This window comes from Camelus ferus, chromosome 16 (genome assembly GCF_009834535.1).
Source record: "Camelus ferus isolate YT-003-E chromosome 16, BCGSAC_Cfer_1.0, whole genome shotgun sequence".
NCBI classification, from domain to species: domain Eukaryota; kingdom Metazoa; phylum Chordata; class Mammalia; order Artiodactyla; family Camelidae; genus Camelus; species Camelus ferus.
This window is the reverse complement of record NC_045711.1, coordinates 20,727,099-20,744,082: the sequence shown is the minus strand read 5'-3', so window position 1 is coordinate 20,744,082 and position 16,984 is coordinate 20,727,099. Positions and strand designations below refer to the sequence as shown.

Here is a 16,984-nt window from a genome sequence, read left to right as displayed (position 1 = left end):
CCTGGCTGGGGGCATGTGCAGCCCAGCCCTCCAGTGGGCTGAGGCCCCTCTGGGCTCCCAGGCACCATGCACGCACAGAGCAGGCACATCTGGGCAGGAGGGGAAGCCGGGGGCTGCAGAAGCGACTGAATCAAGAGCTCAATCAAGTCCGAAGGGGAGCCTCAGCCCTTCCCCCGGCTCAGACGTGCTTCAGTAGCGACAGGGCATTTTGAACCCAACGACAGCCAATGGGAGCTGCCGGACAGCGGCAGGTGTGCAAGAACCAGTACGAACACCATTTCCCTTCTCCCTGGCAGGTGCCCCTCCTCACAAAAGCACCCAAATGTGAGCTACCAACCACCTTTCAGCTGACGCAGTGTCTCCTCTGCAATGTGACACTAGCGGCAGCAATTCACCTCACCCAGATTTAGGGCAGCTATTCTGGTCCCTTTGGGACTATTTCTAAGGAATGGAAATGTCGCTCTGGTCTGTTTTCTGCATCAGGGAAGGCAGGAGCTGTGCCAGCTGGCTGGCCCAGAACCCGCTGTGACTGGGCCAGGGCTGCGAATGGCACGCTGGGCCCCGCCGGGCTGTTACTGGGGAGACCATGCAGTCTCGGGCCACAGGACGTGGACTGGAGCGTGGGGCCACGTCCTACTGTGCAGCCTCCACGGCTTCGGCCCAAGGCCTCGCTCTGCTCATCTGACAGGTGGGATGACAGAGCACCTGCGCCTCCTGAGGCTGCCGCGAGGGCAGCCTTGCGTTCACACGCGTCGGGCCCTCGGAACGGGCGGCACACGTGGGACGCAGGCCCAGCGGCTGTCGGGATTCTCAGGGTGGCAGAGGGGCCATCTGCGCTGCAGAGGCAGAGCTCCGCGGACTCCCAGCAACAGGATACCCACTAGCAAGTAAACACGGACTTAAGGGAAGCACCCGCAGACCTGCGACCGCCCCTTGGAGAGCGACAAGACTAAAGTTCAGAGGGCAGTCTGTGAACACCCCAGACGCTCGGGGGACAGGACGCAGGGCGTTGGACGCCCTGTCTTGTGCTCAAACCCTCTCCCAGCCCAGTCCGTCTGGTCAACAGCTGACGCCTGGCCACCTGCAGAGCCCTCCACAAAAGCTGCAACAAGCAGCCAGTCAAAGGTGTGACACCATCAGACTTGCTGGTCAGGCAGGGTCCAGGGCCAGATGAGGAGCTGAGCACACCCGTGTGGTCACCGGCTCCAACCTCCTTCTGCAGGAAGACAGCACATGGGTACCAAAGGGCAGGGTGCGCCCTCATCAACCAAACGCTACCGAGGCAAGCCCGCAGGCGAGATGGGAGCTCCTGCGCGGAGGGAACGGCAGGGAGGCCACTGGGAGAGAAGACCTAGGAAGCTGGCTTTCAGTCACGCAGACCCTCGTAAGTGCACGTGCCATCAATCTGTTCTCATCTTAATGACACCCTAGGTGGTCTAAAAACAGATGCCTTTAAGGCCAAGGTAACAGACACGTTCTTGGGAGCTGTCAGCCGGAATGCAGCATCGACGGGCTTGGCTCACGGGGACCCACTGCTCCGAGTGCAATCACATTTTACAGCCTGAACCACATGCCCATCCCGAGTCCAGGTGCAGCCCGAATTCATCCTGGCAGGCAGCAGTTAGGAAACGAGCCCCCCCGTGCCCTCCGGACAGAGCCCTGACTGCTGCACACACATGCCGCTCTCGGCCCTTGGCCCTCCCTGCCCCTGCGCTGCGGCCACACCTCCGGGAGCAGAGCCCACTCCTGGGAGGAGCTGAGACTTGGGGAAGGTGTGTCTGTCAGTCCCAGGTTCCTTCCTGGCTCCTGGAGAGCTACCCTAAGCCCTCTCTCAAGAACAGAGTCACAGCCCCATCCCTGGGGAGTGACTCAGAGTGGCCCCAGGAGCCCAGCTGCGGCAGCTCCCGCACCTGGAGCCAGGGAGAGACTCGCTGACCCCCAGAGGCTGCCTGGCCCAGGCGGTGGGCCTCTGCTGTGCTTCCAGTTGTTTTTAAGGAAATAAAAAACCAAAGAAAGAGCCCTTAAAATTCTGAGCTTTTCAGGGATGCCAGGAGCCTGGTGATTTAAACACCTCCGGGTGCCGGAGGCCCCAGCATCCTGAGCTCAGCGGCCCAGGACGCACACTTACGTCGATGATCAGGTACTCCACGGGCAGGGGCCGGGCCAGCTGGGTGATCTCATTGCCAAACTTGTCGACGTCCTGAAACAGGAGACAGTGGTCCAGGGCGTGAGTTCAGGGCAGCTGAGCAGTGACAGGTCTCCTTTCACATGCTCACGTCACCCCCGAACTACAACTCCTGCTGAGGCGCATGAAAGGCAGAGAGAAGAGTGACTCTACCCTCCGGCACCCCTGGCAGGCCTCCCCCTCTGCCCCGCCCTCTGCCCCGCCCGGCGCCGAAGCTGTGGGACACAGACCCAGGGCCCCTGCGCCCTGGCACCCACCTGTGCCCCATCCTCCTCTACACGCTCTCTCGGCCTCATATCTGAATCTTGACTCGGAAGAGCCTCACTCACACGTCTGAAAACTCAACTTTCTGGAAACTTAATCCTTGTCCATTAGTAAAATAAACACACAAACAAATGAGTACGTACGTACGTGTACACACACACACACACACACACACACACACACACACACACAGAAACCCCTACCGCCAACCTGTCGAGGTCGGAACTTGCTTTGCTTTGTCAGATGCATGGAACATAAAGTTTAATTACAGGGAAAACGGCCAACATATGTTCATTAATCATAAAATGACAATTAGATCTGATTTATGTCAAGCATGCTGAGTTCAAACAGAGCTCTAGAAATAAATTAAGAACCAACGCTTTTCTTTAAAGATTCTACAAAAGGGGGTCATATTTTCTATCTAAATCATCACTTAACGTTATATAAACCATTCACTGAGTCGTAGTCGTATATAAATTATACATCCATAATTTCCAATTATGAGGCCTTACATAAAAGTTCAGGTTTATTAAAGCTCTCAGACCCTAATGGAGGCCAAGCAGATTCCCCCAAGGCACGCAGGGTGATGCAAGGCCACCCCCGCACAGGGCACCCTCCGGAGACGACAGAGGCCGCGCCGTCTTTCGGGAAACCTTCACAGGCTGAGCCAAGACCGTGATCCTAACGGGACACCCAGGGCCCCACGTGGCCCTGCTCCTTTAGTTCGGAAAGTAAACTCTCTGGTCTGCAGCGCATCTCAGATAATTCACACCTTCCCTACCTTTTCTCTGTTCACAACCCAGAGGGCCACTAGCAAGAACCCACCCCTCTACCGCTCAGAAAATGGTCCACACACGTGAAGCCGCCACACATGGAGCACAAGCCCATCCCTGGAAACAACGCTCCGCTCTGAAGTGGGTCCCTCGTCCCTCACCTGCTCGTCCCCACCGCAGGTGAGCTGGGCCCGGCTCTCTGTGGCCCCACCAGCTTGACAGCAGCAGCCCAAGACGTGAGGCCCGCTCAGTGGGTCCTGGGGCCACAGAGGAGATTCGGTGAGAGGTGGGAATCAAATCTAATCAAACTAAATCACCATTTCCAAAAATACACGCTTGCCTTACAAGAAACACCCTGCAACAACTCACACGGAATGAGCCCGTCTGGAATTCATCTTCAGCTCTAATTAGGCTCTAACACGCAGAGACATTTCCCAGCACCTGTTCGCTTTAATCTTCGCCTCTAGGGAGGTTTCTGGTTAAATGCCCCCCTCTCTCTTTTGTGTGTGTCGTGCCATTCTCTTTCAAATTTAACTACCCCACTGTACTCTTCTGCTCCCCAAGATAATAAAGGTGTTGGGTCCCGGCTCTCCCCTGGGGAGCAAGCAGGTGAATTCTCTCTCTCCCCAGGCCTTCACTCAAATGCTCCTGCCAGCCAGCCCCTACCCCGTACACCACTTAAAGGCACTGACTTTTTACGGGCTGAGCAAATGTCAGGCAGAACCCACGAGGAGAAGGCGCCGTAGTCCTACGTTTGGCAGCCCCCAAGCGTCAGCAGTTTTCTCTCCACCTGGAGTAAGACATTGGGAGTCAGGACTCAAGGTCCCCAAGGCCTCTCAACCCGCTATCAGCCACGTCTGGAAACGTCCATCCATCTCACCGGCAAGTGGGCTCTGTGCCATGACAGCAGCAAACTGCACTGACCGGTTGGCGCCACTTGCTTTGGAAAAGGCAAACGAGACCCTCCTGTACCGCTGTTCTCCTTAAAGAGAGGGCAAGAAGGCGACAAGGGAAACCAGCAGCCTGATGGGAGACGGCTCGGCACAAAAGAGTCCCCGTGTGGGAAACAGCGGGGTCGGCGGTTGCCCACGGGCACCCGCAGCTGACACATCTCAGGCCCGTGCAGAGCCTGGGCCAGGCCAGACTCCTTGCGAACACAAGACCACGGGGTCCCCATCACAAGAGGAGAACACAGAGGGCTACGAGGGGTCACCCTGCCCGAGATCCAACAGCCCAACGCCGGTCCGTGCACATCGACTCAGGATCTCGGCATCAGAACTCGCGCCTCTGCTCCTGCAGGGCAGCCGCGCCTGCGGGCGGGCAGATCCAGCCCCATCCTGCCCTGCAGGTCCTGACAGCAGGCCCGCTGCCCCTCCTGGCTCAGCCACTGGCCTCTGACACTCAGGTTGCTGCCAAAGCCTCCTGCCTCAGACCGCCCTTCACCCCACATCCAGCAGGAGCACTCCAGAACCACCTTCTGTCCTTTGTTCCGTGGCTCCCCACCGCCCACCACCCCCATCACAGGCGCACTCGAGCTAGCCGGGGCCTGGGCCCCCTGGACATGCCCTCCAGACGTGTGGCCCCTCGGACGGCTCCCTCCCCACCCAGATGACTCACCCTCTTCGGGTGATACCTAGACAGACTGCCTGGGAGGACAGGACGGGCGCAGCACCCCATCCAGGTCTGGACCGAGTGCAGGGGCTGCAGACCCAGTGGCATCCGTGTGCAGGGGGGCAGGTGCTGCCAGGGCAGGTGAAGGTGGGTGTGGGGTTCCCTTTTTCATATTAACCTAGAATTCCTGACTTGCCAAAATAAACAGATATTTCGTGTCGCAACAGTAAGTCTACACATTAATGTTTGGAAAACTGGGCTCCTGACGCACACGGGATTTTGAGTGGTGACCACACACCATGAGGCCCGGCTCCCAGCCCCAGGCGTCCCCTCACCCAGACCTTCGCCTCAAAAACCTCCAGCACCTCTGCTTCTTGCCTAACCCTCAGCCAAAAACTTGGCTTCCTGAGAGCAGACTGAGCCTCCAAGCTCCCACCTGCAGGGCCCACGTGGCTCCCTGGTCAGGGCGGCGGCAGGGGCGCAGGTACCAGGCCCCGAGTCGCACCGACACACCACCAGCAGAAGCCAAACTCAGCACATCGTGATCCAGCCACGTAGTCAGTGAGTGGACCCATTCAGGCCGCATCTGTACATGACAGAAGAGGAAACGTGAAGGAACCATGCCAGCCGCCAGCAGTGGTTACTGGGTTATCAGTTACCGTTGCACAGGTCTTCCTCACGTCTTGCCTTCGGCTACCGTGAGCACCAGGAGCTCCTGCCTCACATCACAGAAGGACCACACTGGAGGTGGGGCCGGCGCAGAGCAGGCGGGAAGAAGTAAAGGCAGAAGACCTCCCTCCCACCACCTGGAGGCCCAGGTGCCCCACGAGGCACCGAAGCCCTGAGGGAAAGCACTGGCTTCCAGAAACAACCCACAGCAAGCACGTCTAGAGGCTTCCAGGCACCTCAGCGTCAGGGTGCCGGCACGTGCCCCTCGCCCCACCTTCACAGCGGGTGCTCCCCCAGGACAGACAGAGCGGCAGACAAGAGTGGACCTTTGCGTGTCCCAGGCCTGCCCTCCATGCACACACATGTGTGCACGTGCCCCTTTAAGAGCAAGGAGAGGCGGGAGTGTGCTGCGTGCACAGGCACATTTTAAAATTTTACAGTGAGTCTTATCTCATGTCTTCAAACAATTTCCACACCACAACTTCAGCGATCACAGAACGCCCCCCGCACAGATGCGTTGCAGCCTCACGCCCCTGTCCCTGGACTGCTGGGTCGCTCTGCGTTTCTGTTCCCAAGGATCACACCACGATGAACAGCCTTAGACAACACGGGTGCATGTCCTGTTTACAAGGCACATTTTAAACCCGACCCCAAAGCCCACAGGAGGACTACAAGGACTACTTAAATGTTTAGTTTCAAAGGTCTCTTTGCTCAAACTGGTATTTTCCTGAAACACATGAGAGATGAGTGTCTCAAGTCCTACAGGGCTACAAACAATCCTCAGAAGCCCTGCTGGCCGGCTCTCACTCACGGGCAGGGAAGCAAACTGAGGAAGCAGGAGCAAGAGCAAGTACGTGACACGCGCTCTGTGACAGAAGTCAGCTCTCCTTCAGTGCAAGAAACTTACAAAACATGGAAATAACACACAAACTTCTCACCTGATAAAAGGTATTGCACAACACAAAAGCCCCACAACAAGCACAGTCAATGATGAAATCCCCACAGCGCACCCTCTGCGATGAACCACCAGACCCTGTTCCAGAAGCCCCGCTGGCACAAGGAGCCAACGGGGGGGTAGGGCCAGAGCCCCTGCTCCTGCTCCTGGACAGCAGGCAGTCTGTGCAGAGACCCAGGAGCCCACAGTCAGGGGAGCGAACAGTAAAGCCAAGCGTTCACCAGTTTCCAGCAGCAACAGTTTGAAAATGTCATTTAAAAAAGATGCTTCTCATGATATGCAGAAACCATAAGGTACCTCAGAACAAGCTAGCAAATGGCAGAAAAACCTTCAAGGAGAAGACCCCTAACCTTCTGAGCAATGTCAAAGACCAGAAAATACGGGCAGCCCACAGCCCGCCCTCAGGCCTGGAGCGGGCGGGGCTCCTGAGGAAAGCAGGCGGGGCCCTGATGGGCGGGGGCGGGACAGTAACAGGGACAGTAACAGGGACGCCGCCGCTCTGGCGCTGGTGCGGCTGCGGAGCCCGGGCAGCAGCCAGAAGAGAGGACAGACACACAGCCGTGACCACGGCCACGAGTGACGACAAAGGAGTGCCACGGGTCAGCAGGCCAAGGAGGGCTAGCTGCAGTAAGTGGTGCTCAGCCGATCATCCACACGGCTGAAAACTCGAGAAAAACCAGGCCCCTACTTCACACCACACACGTAGGACAATTCCAGGCGGACCAGGAACCCCAACATGCGAGACAAAGCCATGAACCTCATGGAAGATAAGACAACAGACTTTCTTCATGACTCAAGACACCAAACCACAAAGACGAGTCAAGAAGCTGACCCAGGGAAACGGACCCTCCTAGGAAGAGGCAACCGCCGGAGCCGCATGCAGAGCTGTCACCAATGTCCGGGTCAGGAGGCAGAAAAGGGAGGAACGGGAACGGACGTGAGCCGGCCTTCACAGGAGGCAGGGAGGGCCCATAACAAAGACAGAGCGCTCTGACCGCACTCAGGGTCAGGTTGGTGCAGGTCTGGCACAGCGAGACTCCGCCCGCGGCCGGCCGGGGAGGTGCGTCTGGGGCCGCTCAAGGTAAGTGCACGTGGTAAGTCTCCGAGGGCAGAAAGAGCACGGTTTCCAGCCCACCACGTAAACCCACGACACCTGCTTCAGGGAAACCAACCCAGGAAGGAGGATGAGGGAGAAGAGCCCACGGGGGGGGGGGGGCACACAAGCCCTCATGAGGCTCAGGCCGGTGGCAGCAGAAGCCAGAGGCATGTTCCCGCGGGTTCGGGGAGAAGATGCCAGGCCAGGGATGGCCTGGGGGCCTGGAACCTCACGCTTCTAACGAGATCAAAGCCCAGCTGACACCACTGCAGCAGCCCGGAGAGGCCCAAGCAGAGAGCGTGGCTGAGCTCTGCCCAGACTCCTGACCACGGAGCTGTGAGGCAATAAAGGGCTGCCATCCTGCGGCCACTGCGCCTGCGCCATTTGTCAGGGCAGCAACAGGAACACACACAACAGCCAAACACAACCCGCCAGCCCCCAGACCAAGGAGCCCGGCAAGCCCCAAACCCGGGGCACCAGGCAGGTCAAGAACCAGGTGCTGAGGCCAGCGGTAGAGAGGCGCTGTCATGACGGACAGAGGAACTTGCAGGGTGACAGCTGACTGCCCGCCGGCCACTGGGAGGCAGGCAAGAGGGGAGCAGGCCGGTCACCCTGCAACCCTGCGCAGTGAACACATCCTTCAGAAAAGAAGACAAGGTACTTTTTGGACGAACAAGAGGAGCTCCACACTGCAAGAAACACTGAATGAGTCCTCCGGGCGGAGCAGCGCCGGATGGGAACCGAGTGGGCCAGGATGGGCCCGAGCTGAGCACGAAAGCCGCACTGGGCCACGGGGAAGCACCCGACTCCCAAGTGCTCACACCATGCCAGTCTCCAGCACAAGTCATCTTACAGCTTCCACAGGACACGGACGACTGTCTAAGCAGTCAGCCTAAACTGGGTCCCCTCCAGGGAGCCCAGCGTGCCCACCTGCAGCCGCGGCCCCGCGGACACCATTTCTCCTCGTCAGAGGCGGGCGCTGTCTGTGCTGCCAGGTTTGGACTGTGCTACGTACCGTCTCTTGGTTACGGGCCCTAACAGCACGACGCCTGAGCAGCTAACGAGCAGCCCTGGAAACTCATGGTTTCCTTTACCCACAAGCTGGGCTCTGGACGAGCACGGCTGACAGACAGCCTGCGTGGCCAGAGAGCACCAAAGTCAGCGGCATCCAGGACAGGTCGTGTCCACACCGCACCCCGTCCAGCTCGCGCTTTCGGAGCCCTCCCATTGTTACCTTGTAGAACACGTCAGGCACGTACTGCTCGCTGCTGGACTCCTTGGCGTAGCCGAGCTCGGGGGCGTCCTTGCAGGGCAGCAGGCACTCATCCCGGACCAGCGCCATGCACTGATTGGACACCTGGTACCCCTCAAAGTGGACCTGGTTGTCGGGGCCACCTGCAAGAGAGAGACCTTCAACGAGCATCCACCAAATGACGTTCTTCCCTTTGGGCCAGCAAGACAGACAAACTCCAGAGCATGTCCTATGTAAGAAAACCTTCCGGTGGCAGTTTTACGGGGCCCTGAGCACAAGGCCTTGAACGCAGGGCACAGAGATGCCACTGCGGCGCCTCAAACAGCTCCCACCACCCACACGTTCTCTCAGAATCTGAAGCAAGGCCGTTAACCTCCAGGTGCCACTCAGTCCTCGGGCTCCAGGTGCTAAGTGAGCCTGCACTCCAACAAATTCTGTTCTCGAGTGCAGGACACAGGATGAGTTCGTCTGTGGAGGCCAAGAGACGTGCCGCCGTGGATGGGAGAAGACAGAATCCATTTTTGGCAAAAACAACACTAGTAGCCGCACAGTGTGGACGGCAGCCCCGACCTCAGCTGCCTACACAGCCGCCACATTCGGGAGGCGGGGCCCCCAGCACCACGCACCACTCCCCACCGCACACAAAAAGCTGCAAGGGACTCACAGCCGGGACAAGGGCAGAGGCGGTGGACGAGAGAAGAAGGGCTGCAGAACCTGGCAAGCACTCAGACCCCTCTGAACACCCTCACTTTCCAGAGCTTTTGAGATTTTAAAGAGCCCTCAATATCTGTCTTAGTTTCTTTGACAGAATCAGAGTAAGTTACTGATCAGAAAGCTTAAGTCTGCTCCATCTAGCCTTCAAACGTTTACCAAAAAGCAGGTCAGGCATCTGAAAATGTGAAGGGCGGGGCAGGGCCAGCCTCTGAGGGACAGGCCAGGCCTGCCATCTGTGTGACTCCGCACACCAGAGGCCAACAGCAGCTGGCTTCCAACGCTGAGCCACGCTGGGCTCCGAAGGCCCGTCCACAACCAGCCCTCACACCTTCTCTCAGGCCCTCAATTCACATGCTGGGCAGTGGCCACCAAATAACGTCAAGGCAGCCAACACAGGACCGTCAACCGCCAGTGTGTTCCGGGAACGAATGTCACACCACAGTGAGCGTGTGGTGTCAAAGGAGCAGAGGCGAAGGCGAGGCAGGGCCGTGGAGGAGCTGCCCGTGTGCGCCCTGGGAACCTGCACTGGTTTTTAGACTGATCGTGCAATGAAAATTTGGCCTGTGAGAATCAGAGAAAAATCAAAACGTTGTTTGTAAAACAGAAGGCTCTTAAGACAAAGTCACTCAGACGAACCGCAAGCTTCCCTTTTCCACGTGGAAAAGCGAGAATCCAGGTCCTGAGGGGTTCAGTTAACCGTGCTGGAAACCTAATACCAGCCCAGCGGCGAAGGTAACTTAGCCACTGCTCCCTTCCCAGACCAGCCCATCAGGAAACCCACTGTGCAGCGGGAAGGGGCCGGGATAAAGAACTCAGCTGCTACTGAGGCTGACAGGCTGCCCCAGAAAGTAACATTTCCAGCCGAGAAGCGGGCGTGGCCGTGCCAGGTGACCGAGACACAGATGCCAGCGTGGCGCAGGGAGCTCAGATGGGGGCTGTGGCGAGCCTCCTCCCACAAGCTCCTTCACGTTCACCTGAGCAAACAGCACACGTGACCGCCGCCCTCCCCCCGGGGGCCCCAGGCCAGGGCGGGAGGGAGCGCAGACAGGAGGGAAGCACGGAGCCTGCAGCTGCAGCCGCAGCCCTGGGCGCGGCTGGCAGCAGGTGGCGCGGAGCACAGGAGGCCTGGAACACAGCTGCCATCTCCGGGGAGATGGCCACACACACATAGGCCTGCTCCTTCCTGTCCCATCAGGGCCTCAGGGATGGGACTCCAACCAGGGCACCTCAAACAGCTCCACAGGGGAACGACGGGTCCCCATTTGGGAGCCCTGCTGCAGAAGAGCACAGTTCATGTGGAGCTGGAATGTCCACAACACTTCAGATCGCCGCCCTGCCATCGCCGGCCCCAGAGAAGGAGGGATTATGAGTCTGAGGATTCACATCACCAAGAGGAACAACTCAGCACCAACGTGAAGACTCTAACTGCAGATTTTACCATAAGTTAGTTACTGCCTTATAGTTCTAAAACCTTTCAGTAAAGTGCCGATTTCAGAGGCAAAAATTCCGCAGACGATCTCTAATTTCCAAACTCCCAAGAAGAGGCACCTTCGTTAACTGAAGGTGCAGGCAGCCCCTAAGTTACAAACGATAATTCTAAAAACGCTGCTGGGGCCAGTTCTTGTGGCCCACTGAATTACTACCCGTGGAAACAGTAACTAAAAGGGCTAGGTTACCCCGGGAGCCCATGGAAGACTGAGAAGTTCTCACGAGGGGCAGTTCTGGAAATCTCCAGGGGTGACATTCGGTTGTCCCAGTGAAGGTGGACGGGGTGGGGCGGGCAGCTGCCAGTCTCAGCTGGAGTCGAAGATGCCAGATGTCCTGCTGTGCTCAGGGGACACACATCCCATGGGGCCAAGAATGTCCCCTGCACATGCGTGTAGGCAAAACCCCCATTTGTGACGACCTGGGATTAGAATCAACTGTATTTTATACACAACCCCAGAAACAGCCATGCAGTTTTAACACACGGTGGACTCCCTAGGAGCGTGACACGGCCTGAACTGAGGCTCCAAGCTGCGTGGAGAGAACCAGGCCCGGAGGGCGTCCCACACAGTGCAGCCCCGCGCCGGCCCTCGGCAGGGGTGGGTCCCACGCACCAGCCTGCTGCAACATCCCGTCTTAGTACACACGCTTCTCCACCGTTCTCTCAGTCAGGCCACTACCCAACCTTCTTCTTCACAGCCAGCTGTGTGGGCAAGTGTATTATCTATGAGCTGTATTTTCTGGGCAGGAAAGGGGTATCACAAATGTTCTAAACAGGGCATCCAGTCTGACGGGTCTGGGAACCACCAGTCGAAATGCATGTACCCACAATGGGGGGCAGAGGCTTGCTGATAACCGGGCAAGAAAGAGAATACTTTTCTCCCCTTCCTCAGACACAAGCCGGCTTGGCAAAATCCTGAGTTACGTACAACATGGCTCTGCTCTGCTCCTCAGCGTTCAGTCTCCCATCTCGGCAGCCCCGCCCGGTCTCCCCTTGCAGAAGGGCCTCTATGCTACGGAACTCTGCCTCTGTTAGTCCCACTCAAAACTCCTATCCACTTCCTTAAACAGCTGACCCGACACCGACCCGGGAAGATCAACCTGACTCCACTGGTTCATGGACAATGCTGCCGCTGCCTCTCACGCCCCAAAAGTACCTGCATTTCAAAAAGAAGCTGCCTGTCACTCTAAGTGGCTCTCAAATCAAATGGATCTTAACAACTGAGAGAGCACGAACGGTGTCCTCCTTCAGGGCCCCCACGACAGTGTGGACAGGCCAACTGGGACCAGCGAGGCTCCAGGTGCTGACATGTTTGGGCTGACTGTGTACTGGAGTTTTCTCAACTTGAGGAAGCATGTTACCATGAACAAACCAGATTATCATCTCTGGGACGGTAGAAACCAGGTCTTCACAGGCTCCAGGTTAGTGTTTACTTTGAAAAACTGACCAGAGACTGTTTTTATGACTTGGTTCCCAAAGTTTCAATTTCTTACTCTTTTTCAGTCATATGGTCCTCTCCCTGGCTTTTTTCCAGGACAGCATCTCAAATATGTTATAAAAAGTTTGGTGGCACTTTTTTACGGGCCACAAGCCTTTACTACTACCTATGACATACATACACATACATGCGTATTTATGACACACAATGACCTGCATAACATGTAACATGACATACAGCATCTCTCACACACAAGCATCACTCCAAGAAAGCCATATGGAAATGGTTTCTTAAAATGACACGCCCACTCATAAACAAACAAGTAACAGGAACAGTGGCTCTCCTCCTGCAAAGCCAGACAGTCACCTTTGGTTACTGGAGAGGGGCAACGGCGACCTGAACTCCGGTCCAGAACCAAGAGAACTCGGTATGAGGACAAGAGGGTGGACTAGAGCGGGGCGATGCTGACACTCCCATGCTACAACTCTGCGTGATGCTGAGAAATTCAGGACTTTTGCCACAAACGAAAAAGAAGAATCTTATGTCTCACAGGTCCTTTAGTAAAACCTACTGTAACTTAAGTTAGGAAAGCAAAGCTACTGAAAGAGGAACAAAACATGTTAACGAGGTCGTAATATTTACAATATAGCCCTGCCCCCATGTATACCTGTAGCCACCGCAGTAACAAACTTGGATCCAAAATGTCCATCTGGGGAGAGCCGACATATGTTGGGGTGCTTATTTTGGAAGTCTCCTGCAGTGATACACTCCTCTGAGCTCAGGAAATAGGTGTCCTAAGACAAGAGAACCAGCATGTCAGGTTTACAGCGCCACGTCAAAATATGCTCCTCCTTCGACAGGAAACAGTAAGAACGAAACCGTAACGTGCCGGAAACTGCGGAGAGAGAAGTGCCTGCACCCCCTGCCTGCTGCAGACCCCTCAGACAGGCACGCGGGACTAGTCAGGCCAGAAGCACTAGGCAATCCACCCCCACAGGCCAACCTCCAAAAAGCACTGGTTTACCAAGGCAAGGTAGGTTTTCATCTACGAGGCAGAACGAACAGACCCAGCCTTCATTTATCAAGAACGTGGTGTTGAAAACAGCGCGGCCTAAAAGCCAGGCGAGCTGTGCAGGGAGCGTGAGCCACAGCAGCGTGGTACCGGGCGGGCACCCCCGCCCCATCTCACCTTATTTCGACTGTATCGAACTGTACCCTTTCGGGTGTCCTCCGAGACCAGATCTGTGAATATCCAGCCCACCTGCATTCAAGAGAAAAATGCCTTGAGTCTCTCCCTGAAACACACGATGACTGTCTTCCAGCTTCCGCCCCTGAGCTAAGACCCCGGTCCTCAGCAGGGCCCCTGGGAGCCGGTCCCTTCCTCCCAAGTGAGTCAGCTCCTCAACCCAGCATCAGCCACACCAGGGCTCTCACACCCTCCTCCGTGGACAATGGCCACCACCCCCAGTCCTGCCGGATGGGGACAAGTGCAAACGGGAAGAGCCTGTTTACTCCTCAGGAACCCTCCTCGGCACCACCTCCATGCCAGCACAGGGCCCACGTGAACCAGAGGAGCAGCACATCAGAGAAAAGGGAATTTACACCAAGAGGAAGGCAGACAACCAGCAAGCAGAGAAAGACAACGCAGCTCCGGACGCGAGGGCTCTCCCTGTGACACAGGAAAGCAGACTCCCTAGAGAAGGCATTTACTTAAAATAAAGAAGAGTGACAGAACAGAGCCCTCGCCCAGCCGCTCTGAGCTCAGGCGCAGACTGACGGAAGCACATGAGGGTACTGGGATTGGAAACGTCCGGCCCAGAGCTCAAGGCGGCTCGGCCTCCCGGGCACGGGGTAACCAGTCGGCCTTCCAGAACCAGAAGCCGGCCGGGAGGTGTAAGGGCGGGCTGGGGTCCAGGCACACACCGCCTGCTGCGCTGCCGCCGCCCCCCAGCACAGCCTCGGCCCCGCTCTTCAGCTCCCTCTCCTGCAGAGACGACCAAACAAAGGTGGAGACTTTCATCTTCTCTAAAAATGCCCAAATGAATAAAACCCCCAAGGAGGGTGGCGATGGAGAGAATGAGACTTGAAGGATAAATGTAATTAAGCAGCAAACGAGGCAGAACCAAAATCAAGGTGAGAAAAGTAAGGGCTAAGGAACCAGCGTTTGCAGAAAAGCATTTAAGTAACTTGAAGATCCTCTATTGTGACTACACCTGTCGCGACCCAAACATTTACAGCAAACACAGGTTTAAAAAAATTACATCACTTTCTCTTTCAAACAAGAGAAACTTCCAGAATTTAAACCAAAATATGACCCTAAATCAAGATGCCTACTCCTTGTTAGGAACAATAAAACATTGTTTTTTCTTAAAATTGTTTTCTTAAAACGACACAATGACTTTGCTCCACAGCATTCCTGGGGTATAAATACAAAGTACGTCTCCAGTGTTCCCCCATTTATCTGTAGGGAGTCATTTTTCATTGTCTAAATTGATTGGGAAATGAAAGATGAAACTTATGCAGCTATTAATAGTGAACTTCTAAGATGCGTTCAAATCCCCAGATCAACGCTACCTGTAAGAATTCAATTGCAAGGTTCCTGGTAACTTCTTCAAGGGTGTCAGATAAACTAGATCGACAGGTTCAAAATGAAAATTCTCCCCGGACTTCTAACTGCCCGGTAAAACTAGGAAGGCTTACGTATTCCGAAGCCTCAACCATCAACAGGAGATTGAGTGAGGACTGAAGAGGGACCACAAGCAGCTCCCAGTGTGGGGGACAGAGAACGGTCAGCGTGAAGAGACCCAGGAGGATCTACCCTGGTGGGGGGTGGTGGCACACACAGCCTGGCATCCAGGTCCCCACCCCGGGCAGGAGGAAGGGGTCTTGCCTCCACGGTTTCTTTCCCTCCCACTCTGAGACAGCCCTCATGAAGTATGGCTGGTGGACTGGAAAGTAACAGCCCCTGCACTGGGACCCTTTTCTTTGGCACCCATCAACACAAGCGAGGCTTCGGGTCTGCACCCGACCTTGTGCAGCTGGAAGTTCAGCCCCAGATGAGGCCTGGCCATGCCATCCCCCAGACGTCCCCAGTACGGAGCCCAGACCCGCCCTCAGAGGCAAGGATGCTCAGTACCTTCCTCAAGCCAAGTTTGGCAGCAATTTCATCAACCACTTCGGCCTTCGGGTCTTCAAGAAGCTCCAAGCTATTCTGTGTACCAATCTGTTGGGCATGGAAGAGACGCATTTAGAGGAGTGGGCTCAGAGAAAGAACGCTGCACTGCCCCGGGCCAGAAGGCAGCAGCAAAGGCCCCAGACAACCAAGTAACACACGCCAAGCCCTCCAGCTGCTCCCTGCCAGGACTGCACTGTGCTTTCAAGCAAGATTCCCGGAGGCCATGAAAAGGCGACATGTGGGCTAGTTCATGTCGGACAGCTCTGTGTGAAACGTGGGGTCGTTCAGGACTAAGGAAGGCTTAAGATTCCTTCCTCGGGGATACAAGTTAGTTTCAAACCTTCCCTGTATAAATAGTTTCACTCCAAATAGGCTTGGCTAGATCAGGCAACATGAGGGCTGTAAGGTAACATTCGTGCCCAGAAGACAGCCCTGGGAAATCTGGATGAGCTCCTGCGGGGACAGCGCTTAGCTTCCAGGCAAGCAGGGCTGCAGAGCAACAGACACACACTCCCTGAGCCAACTGAAGGCACCTCACGTCGGTGCCCTGCTGAGCGGCGGGCGCAGCGCTGGGCTCAGGGCAGCAGGCAGGCGTGGGCTGGCTGCACGCAACTTACACTGGCCACGGGACCCCTTCCTGCAGGGGACAAAGCCAGCTTGTGGTCACTAAGGCTGGCGCTGTACCGACCCGAAGACCCAGCGGTAGAACAGGAAAGTGACGGGGATCCCCAGTCGAGCTGTGCTAACTGGGCACATCCCTGGACATCTGTCCAGTTCTGGCAAAGCAACAGAAGAACTGCACGTTCTGGGTACTACCCGTGGGAGATCACCACCACCTCCAGAGCACAGTCCAAGTACAGACTCAGGAGAGACCTCAGGACTCTGTCCCATGACGTGTGGCAGCGTGCACGCTGAGCTCTAACGAGCTGGGGGTAATCAGAGGTCAACTCCTTTCACCTCCAGGATCCCCAGACTGGAAGCTCTGATGCTACTGTCAGTGGCCTGGACACCAGAGCTTTCTGTCCCACTTTTTTGTTCAATCACAGTCTGCATAGAACTGTTGAGACTCTTCACGAGAGGGACCCTCACAAAACCGCACTGAGCATCCTGTGCTTCCAAGAGCTGAACCATCACAAAAGGCCCTGCACTTCAACTGCAGCTCTCAATACACGATGAAGATGTCTAAGGTGGGCAGACCACACAAAACCTGCATAAACACAGCCAGGGAAGGAAAGACGAGGCATCTGTGCAGGAGCCACAAGCCTGCGCACCAGCTACGGCCACGAGGCCCACAGCCCCAGAGCCTGGCTGGTTTAGGGAGGAGACCCGTCACGGCGAGACCCCGTGCACACGGCGCCCGGGGACA

The 16,984-nt window shown here is 56.4% G+C and overlaps 1 protein-coding gene across 2 annotated transcripts in view; it reads right to left on the bottom strand.

Annotated features, from left to right (window-relative positions):
• NPLOC4 (NPL4 homolog, ubiquitin recognition factor) overlaps window positions 1-16,984 on the bottom strand; it is a 43,343-nt gene that overhangs the window by 7,843 nt on the left and 18,516 nt on the right. The window contains exons 9-14 of one of the 2 annotated variants that reach the window (XM_032456570.1): window positions 15,580-15,666; window positions 13,633-13,704; window positions 13,111-13,237; window positions 8,788-8,948; window positions 2,129-2,200; window positions 1,082-1,216 (exon numbers count right to left, since the gene is read on the bottom strand). In XM_032456570.1, the coding sequence (XP_032312461.1) occupies window positions 1,082-1,216; window positions 2,129-2,200; window positions 8,788-8,948; window positions 13,111-13,237; window positions 13,633-13,704; window positions 15,580-15,666 (654 nt within the window). The remainder of the gene's footprint in view (window positions 1-1,081; window positions 1,217-2,128; window positions 2,201-8,787; window positions 8,949-13,110; window positions 13,238-13,632; window positions 13,705-15,579; window positions 15,667-16,984) is intronic. The other variant, XM_032456572.1, reaches the window with a different exon arrangement.